Source organism: Orbicella faveolata, unplaced genomic scaffold (genome assembly GCF_042242905.1).
Source record: "Orbicella faveolata isolate gen_17 unplaced genomic scaffold, um_ofav_v1 contig_48, whole genome shotgun sequence".
NCBI lineage: Eukaryota > Metazoa > Cnidaria > Anthozoa > Scleractinia > Merulinidae > Orbicella > Orbicella faveolata.
In genome coordinates this window covers 442,501-452,500 of record NW_028301578.1, presented here as the reverse complement: position 1 = coordinate 452,500, position 10,000 = coordinate 442,501, and the positions used below count along the sequence as shown (strand labels likewise).

General features: G+C 38.7%; 1 protein-coding gene across 1 annotated transcript in view; it reads left to right on the top strand.

Moving 5' to 3' along the window:
* The window catches only part of LOC110068944 (unconventional myosin-If-like), a 35,161-nt gene that overhangs the window by 2,646 nt on the left and 22,515 nt on the right, over nucleotides 1-10,000 (top strand). Inside the window, exons 5-14 of the mRNA XM_089281687.1 lie at nucleotides 106-195; nucleotides 419-496; nucleotides 3,984-4,068; nucleotides 4,819-4,925; nucleotides 6,009-6,141; nucleotides 6,573-6,636; nucleotides 7,635-7,701; nucleotides 7,804-7,869; nucleotides 8,635-8,715; nucleotides 9,296-9,382. Coding sequence (XP_089137813.1) covers nucleotides 106-195; nucleotides 419-496; nucleotides 3,984-4,068; nucleotides 4,819-4,925; nucleotides 6,009-6,141; nucleotides 6,573-6,636; nucleotides 7,635-7,701; nucleotides 7,804-7,869; nucleotides 8,635-8,715; nucleotides 9,296-9,382 — 858 coding nt within the window. The remainder of the gene's footprint in view (nucleotides 1-105; nucleotides 196-418; nucleotides 497-3,983; nucleotides 4,069-4,818; nucleotides 4,926-6,008; nucleotides 6,142-6,572; nucleotides 6,637-7,634; nucleotides 7,702-7,803; nucleotides 7,870-8,634; nucleotides 8,716-9,295; nucleotides 9,383-10,000) is intronic.

Below are 10,000 nucleotides of genomic sequence, written 5' to 3'. Positions count from 1 at the left end.
GTTACGATAATTGAACGCGGTGTTCAATGCGCTTGCCTAATGGGCCACTAGGCCATAAGGTGGCCACACTAGGCTCAAATGATGACTTTATTCTTTTTTGTTTAGCGAGTCAAGGACATCATCACTCAGGCCAGTCCTCTATTAGAAGCCTTTGGTAACGCCAAAACATTGAGAAACAACAACTCAAGCCGATTTGTGAGTATCTTTGTATCGTTAATAACCATTGTGGAGAAACACCTCTTGTAAACCATTTGCAAGTTTACTTAAAATATTATTCATGCTCAGTCCGAGCAAAAACTGAAGCTGATTGGTTAGATGTACATCACAGTACACTACAGTAGCGGATTACTTAACCATGTGAAACTTTGTGATGTTACCCCTAGAGAGTGATTTATGTCACATTTCCTTCCTTTTAAAGTGCAAATTCCTTGAGATTCAGTTTAACCAAAACAGTCAACCAGATGGTGGGAAAATTTATACCTTTTTGCTGGAAAAAGTAAGTCAATTTTATGATTTCTTTAAAGCGCTTTTACTTAATTGTTTTTACTAATTTGTCTTCGCTTTGGTTTTCCATTACTACGCTTTGCGATTGGTTTAAAATGTCCCGCCACTTTCTCATCCAATCAGAGGTAAAACCAAAACCAATCACGAAGCGTTCATACACTTTTTCCCGCGCTTTGTGTCAACTATATGTATTTGCTTGGAGTTTTTTCTGATTTGATGGATTGCCTGTGCTCTTTGTGATTTGCTAAAATGATTACTTTGGTTTTGTTTTCTAATACTCAAAGCCGCTCTATGTGAATCAATCAATCAATCAACCAACTTTATTTAGAGAGGGTGACACATGACAGTATAAACTGATAAACAAGTGGTCCTCTGTGCTAAAAATCTACGAGTAATTATAAAATAACGAAGTATAGTACAAAGTATGAACAATAAAAAGTTATAAATATGTAAAAAGTTACAATAAATGTTGACAAAAAATATATTTATGTATATACATAATTACAATTCTAAAAATTCCTAACTATAATAAATAGAGACTAATAGTGATCTGTTGAAAGTCCACAAATCTTATTGCTGCTATCAACCCTGATCATTTGTTTATTTTAGCAATGAAATGTTTTGAAAGCCTACCTTCACAGCGTCTCTACTTGCCATCGTATTTTTATGAACGATAGTTATCTCGAATGTCGTGGCCCTCTTTTTTAATTAACTATCCGTTATTAGTAAAAATCTACTAGCGTTCTCAGTGATTACGAACGCCGTTCTGTTATTGGCTACGCTACTATCTATTCCGTTGTAGATAGCAGTAGCCTAGCAGTGTGCGCTTGCTAACAAAATGGTGCACGTTTCTTTGCGTTTTCGAAGTGTCTTTGAAGAGGATTTAGATAAAGTTTTGAACGGCTAGAAGATTTATTGTAAAAATTAGATTATTCGCTCTCGATTTCCTTACGTGATAGAAATCTCGAGCTCATAATCTAATTGTTAAATAGCAATCTCGACCTTGTATTCTATTCAATGTTACATTGACCAGGTTTGACTTAATAAAATAACTGAACTCATTAAATCTAAACAGGAAATCATAGCCAACGTTTTTATTTCTCTTTTTCCCCTAGTTTTGGGTTCGATCGAGAAGATATCTCAAGCACGCGGTGTCTTTCCACATTTCCAAACAATTCGAAGTTCGTTTTAAATATTCCGCTGCGCGTCGTATTTTCAGCTCTCTCGGTATGGTGTTTGGATTTGTGGTAAAACATGGGCCGATTATTTAAACGAAGTCGAAGTTAATCATTGTTTAGGGCTGAGCCGCGGTTTAGACGTTGTCTCGATAAACAACGGCTAAACGATGTTTAAAATTCATTATTGAAACGCGACTGAACCGTGTTTTCTCGAGTCAATGGCTAAACCATGTCTTACGAGGAAATGCATTGTCTGCGGAGTTATTTCGTATCAAATTTCCGGATAGTGGTAATATCTCTGAAACATGGCGTCTAAAACAAGACCCACAGCAAATTTCAGCGAACAAGAAAACCTTTTATTGGCTGAATTGGGTAGAGACTGTGACAGTGAAACCGCGTTGACAAAAAAGGCAAAGGCATGGGATGAAATTTTAACTAAATTTAACTCCGAAAATCCTAACGGTATCAAACGCAACCTCAGTCAGCTTCCTGGATGCTGGAGGCGGCTGAAACTCCAGTCGAAAAAGAGCATGACTTACATCGTCGTGAAGCAAGAAAAACTAGTGAAGGTAAAGCTCCTGCCTCTCCAAGTGCAAATTAGTAGCGGACGTAATCCCAGCCTCAGTTAGTCCTCTAGAGCAGGAGAAGAACTTGGTTTAAGGCGGGACAAAAACGAGAGGGAAGTTATTACATGCGAAGTGCAATTTAGTCTACTCGTTTAAAACAGGAGGATAGTCAGAAGTACATTAATTTTCAGTCGCTTCTAAAAATTGTGTTTTAGAATCACCGATAACCCTTTGGAAAGTTCCCGTCGCATAGAATCTTAAGGCAATTAGCACTTGCTGCATTGGTGTAAGCGGCACACCTCTCCTTGTCTGATGTTGAAGATCTTTATCCAAAATTTTTACGAGGTCACTGACCGAGTCTTTCTTAGGCGAAAACGCAATCGAAAGTCTTCGTCGTCGTATTCTTCCAATGGGTTAAACCTATCCCTGAGGTGCCAAATTTGTCGGATGTGTATATTACGTCGATTGGCGTAGTTTCTTAACTATCTGTAGCGCAGAGGTCCCTCCATTTCAAAATGGCTGAACATGAAAATATCGTTAAACAGCGTTTAAATCTAACTTTGATCAGCTCTAACTTACTATTGTTCCTTAGTCGGTGTTTAGACACTGTTTAGACACTGTCTAAACACTGTAGTAGAAAAACATCGTTTAAATAATCGGTACTCATGGTTCAAATAGGCTGTTTTAGCAAGAGAACGGGAGCGTCACTTGACGACGGCGCGCGCAGTACAAATACCCAAATACGGTCAAATTAGAACAGAATCCAGGTTATTCCGCGCGCCCTGCAGTCGTCATCTGACCATATTTGGGTATTTCTACTGCGCGCGGCGTCGTCAAGTGATGTTCCCGTTCTCTTGCTAAATCAGCCTAATATGGGTTAGACGCCGACTTCCCTAAACGTTGTCTAAACTTCGTTTAAATAATCGGCCCATAGTCTCTAAAATTACATAAAACCCTCCTTTTGCAACACTGAGGTTGAAGTAGAAATCCTTAGCATAATGCTATTGATTTCTACTTCAACCTCAGTGTTACCACTTCCAAGGCTTCACACTCTTCTTGTGACAGAGCAAGACGTGTGCTTTTGCTTTCAATGGGTAGTGTTTCCACTGGAGTTGATGCTGTAGATGTGCTTGGCATGATACAATCCACGCTAGTATCGATCGATGACTCCATTACCGACTGTTCGACTGCACTACTGTTCGACTCAACAACTGATTCTTCGAGCACTTCCGCGGCTTTTTGCATTTTTAGAAATCCCATCATTGTTGTTTGCTGCATCGGTCTTTTTGTTGGGCGTGAGTCGGCCATTTTCAACGTTTGCAGTACAAATAACGAATGAATTAACTCAGTACGTAATCGAGATGTATGCTGGGTGTATGCTGGGTTTGGCTTGTGATTGCGGGCGCATGTATATGCAAAGCAATATGGCGGTTTGTTGGCGAGGTGAACACGAACCAGCGAGGGATCGAAACAGACGTTAACCAGCAAGAAAATGTAAAGGCTAATTTTATTGCGCAATGCAAAAATGGCTTAGAGGGAAGTTGTCCCTTTTGATGGCAGACATTTTTATTTATTTTCATTACTCTTTACAACTTAAACACAGATTATTTCACGAAAAGTAGGCCGCCCAGAAATCGAAGTAGCCGGCTCTTGAGCCGGCGGCCGGCACTTATTGAGAACTCTGCCGCATTCAATAAAACCCGAATTGAACGCCACACGTTTTTCATATTTACAGTCTCGGGTTGTTGGTCAAGCTCCACATGAAAAAAACTTTCACATATTTTACCAAATACTTCGTGGCTGCACAGAAGAGGAAAGAGGTAAATTATCACTTATGCCGGCTCTCGGTAATAGATTACTAGAGGAAATAGATGTAAGCTGTTAAGTTATAAGCTGAATAGATGTATGTTTATATTTTGGTAGTTTCGGTACAGAGCCAACTGTACACATTTCAGAGTAAATAACAGAATGGTTTCACAGCTGGTAAATGCAAAATGTGAGAGAGCCACCCCTTAATTAGCCTGCGAACGCAGACGTATTTCCGGCTGTCACTTGGTTCCACCGAAAAATAACGTCTGCGAACCCCAGCCAGGAAACGATTTCTGTGACGTAGGAATTCTAAGCCAATCACAGTTTAGCTCAAATAACCCCAGAACTACTGCGCGAGGTATTCGCTGCGAGGAGCACTCGAGTTTCATTCTATCATGGAATCTGATTGGCCAAGGAGAAACAAAAGTCACTACGTCACAGAAATCGTTTCCTGGCTCGGGTTCGCAGACGTTATTTTTCGGCGGAACCAAGTGACAGCCGGAAATACGTCTGCGTTCGATCGCAGGCTACCCCTTAATAAGCTTTAATTTAAAATAATCTAAAACCGAATATAAAACTTCCTATTCTAGGCCTATTACATAATTACGTAAGTTATTCTTATTTTTTATATTTTTACTATCCTTCAGTGACGAACTCGCCTACGTTCAGGAAACTTTAAACTTTAAAGCGATTCGTTCACTATTGTTTAATTTCTGAGGGACGTTTATATAATCATGTTTTACATTTTCTGCTTTCTTCAGGACATTTTGGCCTTAGGGGAAAAGTAGAGGATTATTACTACTTAAATCAAAGTGATGTGCACGTGACTGATGACAAAGATGACAGGAAATACTACATGGCAACGAAAGTAAGTGATATGCTAGTTGTGTTTAATTGATTTTAATTTATCTCCTTATATTTTCAGTAATTGAAATATGATCACCCATTTGTAGCTAAAATAATTGAAGGTTTTCTAATGAGACCCTCGTACAAGTTAGATAAGGAAAATCGCGTTCGGGCAATCTCAAAATACGCATAATCCGAAGAACCCAGCGTAATTCCCAAGCAAAAATTATGCAACTCGTAGCATGCATAGTAACAAGCTCGTGAACTAACTCATCATGTTAATGTAAATGTAAAATTTATTTACAGTGGTAATGTACTAAGCTATACAAGCACTAAGCTTAGCTAGTTTACAGGCATGCCACTGAAACAAAGGAAACAAATATTTCAAATAAACGTAACATAGTTAAAAATCCCAACTGACAGGAGGCAGACCAGTTGGCTATTTGCAAAGCGTGACCGAGGATATCATAATTGTAACTTTATTCCTGATTGAAGAAAACTCGTAATTTATCGCCATGGTCAGTTGAAATCGCCTTTGCAGCTTGCTTTGCGGTAAACATGGGAATTAGATTAAACTGGACTATCCATCCCATGGAGTATTTACAGATCCCAGGGATAGTTTCATCCACTAATCAACAAACAAAAGAAAATTAATCATTCGAAATTCAGAGTACCCAGATGGTCGAATGCACCAGATCTGTGCTCCTTCTAACCCTTTAATCAGTCGAACGAAACGACTGAAAAAATCTCCAATCCACAGCAAATACAAAATAATAATCCCATTTTAACGTACAAACGGGGATAAGACGAAAGGCAAAAGCTGAATTTTTGCCATTTACCGTAAAGTCAGTCTAACCTCGCTTGCTAAAGAAACCCGTAACGTCAGGACTAAAACAAAGTTATACGTTACAACTGAATAACATATGATTCAAGAAGTAAAAGTGAAGGGAAAGTCCTCTTCATTGTTCACATGCACAGTAAGATAAATATATAAGATACGAAAAATTGAGGAGAAAAATTAAAGTACGAAGAAGGGACGAAAGACAGAGAAAACAAATTTTGTATTTATTTGACTTCGCTTATTTATTTAAACTTCTTTTTTTAGAACGCAATGAACGTCGTTGGTCTGGACGCTGTCAAACAAAACACAGTATTCCAGCTCCTGTCCGCCATATTACATCTTGGCAACATTGAGTTTGAAGAAAATAGGAATGTAGCATTTCCAGCTAATGAGAAGTGTAAGAAAAAATTATATCATAAGCCGTGGTAAACTATTGACTGATTGGGCAACAATAAGCACTGAGTCAAATTGCGCCCCCCCCCCCGGAACTTCGCTTGTACTTTCCTTATTTTAGACAACACAAAATGGCATTTGTAATCATCGTTATTTCCAGTTAAAGGACGTTTCCGAAAACTTATTTTTAATTTACAAAATGAACTCGGTAGATGCTAAATTCAGTCCATATGCTTGCTTGCTAGAAGCGTTATTTTCTATTATTTCAAAGGTCTAGAATATTCATAACGGATGCAACAAAATAAAAAAAAAACCAGTTCTTCGATACTCCATTTTTCCTGTTATAATATTTCTCATTTGATCATCAGGCACACATGATACTACAGTAACTATGAAATTTCAATGTACCTGATCTAGATCTCTTCGTTATTGTAGTGGTAGAATACCTCGCTCAGTTGTTGGGAGTGAATCAAGAAAACCTACAGGAAAAGTTAGTCAGGTGAGAACCAGTGGGGAGGACGAATTTGAATACGGAGATTTCACCCTCAAAACACATCAAATGTCTTCAGTCCACGCTACGCCGGAGGAATATAAAAACGCAACAATCAACGGTCATTTTGGATTTGTGTTTGAGAAAAACTCGGGCAGGGAAATCAATGGATAATCGTGACGCCATCGTTTTTGATATGCTCCGCTTTCAAAATGTTTTCTGGTGAAGAGCGTTTTTGAAAAACTCCACTTTTGTGACGGATTAGTGTGGACGGTAGGTCTAACCGTAGAAAAAAAGCTGCGTTTCCAAGTTTCCCCGGCGTAGTGTTGACATAGGATACGCACAAAGCTAAGCAACCTCGAGATTTACAAGCGATAAAATACAAAAGTATCATCCTGAAGTATATGCAATTTTTCTGTCCTTTATATTGGCCGATAGACCAAAACGTGAAATGCAAATAACTCCCTACAATTAATGGCCTACTCAAACGTATTACCGTCTTACAATGATTTTGCTTAAAATGAGGTAAAAAGGTAAAGTAAAGTCTGCATACGAGCCAACAGGCCCATCAGGGACCATCAGGCTGGAGCTTGTCCCGGTTTCCGTTTCTCTCCCGGTTTAGAATGAGGATAATGTAAAATGCTGAAATACAAATGAAATGAAGATGTGACCATCGCAGTTGCGATCGTAATTAAATTAATTGCAAGTTAAATCCGAAAAAAAAGTTAACAATATGTTCATCTGAAATGTCCAAATATTTTGGTCTTTGATAACTTCCGGAGAATTGTTTCGGATTTTTTCTACTGGATGGTAAGTTATACGGGTGAGCATTTCTCAGGTTGAACTGTTAAGACAAGATAAGTCATTAAATTTATTAGGTAAATGGGGGTGTTTGTTTGAAGGGAGTGTTTGTTTTTCATTGTATCCAGAACGTACTTTTTCGTGGTAGTTGAGCTTAGCTTCCGACGCAATAACAAGTAAATATTAACTTTATACACCCGTTCTAGTGTATTCACTGAAACTCGTTGGGGCGCACGAGTTGAAATAACAAAGAAAACAAACAACAAAGATCAGGTGAGAGATTACTGAGCACACATGAAATGACTTGTTGTTTTATTCCATTCTTTCGTGTTGTGTTTTGTTGATGTCTTATTTATCATATCGTTATGCTTACAGGCTGTGATGGCCCGTGATGCTCTTGCCAAAGCTTTGTATTCACATCTGTTTGATTACCTTGTTAAGGTTCGTGTTTATTTCCCGTTCAACAATTCAGCTTTCGGCTCCCATCTACAGCCATTTTTCTGCATAATAGAAACTACAAAAGGTAGTCAATCGTTAAACTTGGGTTGAAATTTAAACTGTTTCATGAACGGCATGTTTTTACCGTTGAGCGAAAAATGGCAAGGTTTTTTTTTTCACGAATCCTGATTTCTTAAGTAGCCGTGAACAGAGGGCTATCTACCTTATTTTAACGATAGGCCAGGAGGGCATTCCAACCGCAACTACTCCTTTTACCAATTTGAGAGGTACGAGCCTGCTTGTACGTCCGAGGGATATATTCGTTACACAAAAACGTCGCTCTTTTCGCCTGAAAAGCGAAATGTGTTCTTCGTCTCCCGTAAATCAACAAACGACCGTTTACATTTTACGAGAAACAGAATCTAAACTCGAGTCGGGCCAAGTGGTCCATAGCGCCAGAACTTTTCCCGGTTTCCTTAGCATGAAGCGACCAAGAGTTTTTCTTTTCCTCATCCATTGATGGAGTGCTAGTCTATGGCGGGGATTAAAAAAATATTTCAGTAATAATATTACATTGAGAACAGACAATTTTGATACATAACCTGTTCAGGACGAAACTTAACAGAACTTGAAACATGCAAAGTGAAGCCCGAACATCAGTTTCTTGGCAAATTACTCATTTAACAACTTGCAGCAGCATTGTGGCCGGAGTCGTTTTTCTTTCTTACCCTAAAATGGTATAAAACGTTTCTTCTTCTCTATAAACAGGTTATTAATGATGCCATGCAGAAAGAAAAAGACAATTTATCCATAAGCATACTGGACATCTCTGGCTTTGAAACATTTAAAGTGAGTTCAGTCTAGTTCACTGCTTAGTTTATTTTTATATCTCATTATATGATTTATAATTTTGTGATAAAACATATCCTAAGTATGAAGAAATTATAGGTAACTGATTAAACATACACACCGAGTGTTTTCGCTTTGCACGACTCACACTCAACTGAAACGTCGGTTGTACATCTACAAGCGTCAACCCGATGCTAGCATCTGGTACTCTCCCACGTTATAAACCTAATCCGAGTAAATTTCTCTTAGAGATGAGCTGTAATCAAATCCGCTGGATTTAAAGTGTTTCTAATTTTCTAGATCACAAATAAACAGTCAGTCAGACTGACGGATAAACTGACAGACAGACAAAAAGACAGACATAGCAGAGAGACAGTCAGACAGGTAGAATGAAAGACAAACAAACACTGCAGGCAGACAGGCATCTAAGCAGACAGACATGTAGACAGAGAAAACTGGCAACACTAGGGCGAAAACGGTTTCAAATTAAAATGTCCATCTAGACTTTGCTGGAATCTATTGTATGACGTACTTGGTATTTGCATTGCATTTTTAGCAATATCTTCTTTTAAATCAACAGGAAAACGGCTTCGAACAGTTTGTTATCAACTACGTGAACGAAAAATTGCACCAAGTATTTGTGGAACTTACACTCAAGATAGAGCAGGTAATGACCCACGATTAATGAATGGTTAGTTTGAGCAACAAGTATTCAAGCAAGTATGATGCTTTGTTGTTGTTGTTGTTGTTGATGGTGGTGTTGTTGCTGTTGTTGCTGTTGTTGTTGTTGTTGTTGTTGTTGTTGTTGTTGCAGCTGCGCTTTATAAACAACCCTGCGTGGCCAATTGACTTGCATACCAATCAACCACGGCCGGGGTTACACAACTTCTAACTTTTTTTAACTTCTAGTTGCGGTGTTCTTCCATCTGAGGGAATAATGCGCAGTCAACTGGCGCAATGGAAGTTTGTAGAAACGTACTTTAAAAGAGAAGGTCACTCCAAAAAACGTATATATTTTATCAACAATAATAAATACCTTGCACTGTGTAACCACTCACCGAAGTTTCAGCCTCTAAATTGCAGGTTTTTCTTATGAAATTCGTCTCCAAAGAAGCCCAAAATTCGAACATCGTTGCCGCCATTTTAAACAGTGCTCAGTAGCCAGCCCGCGTTTTCGTGATGTCATTCCTTCCGAGAGGTTTTGTCCAAATGGCCTCCGACAAGCCTTTCAACTACCACTCTGAGTTACAGCTGCTTTTGAGCCACATTATTTCGAACCAAACAC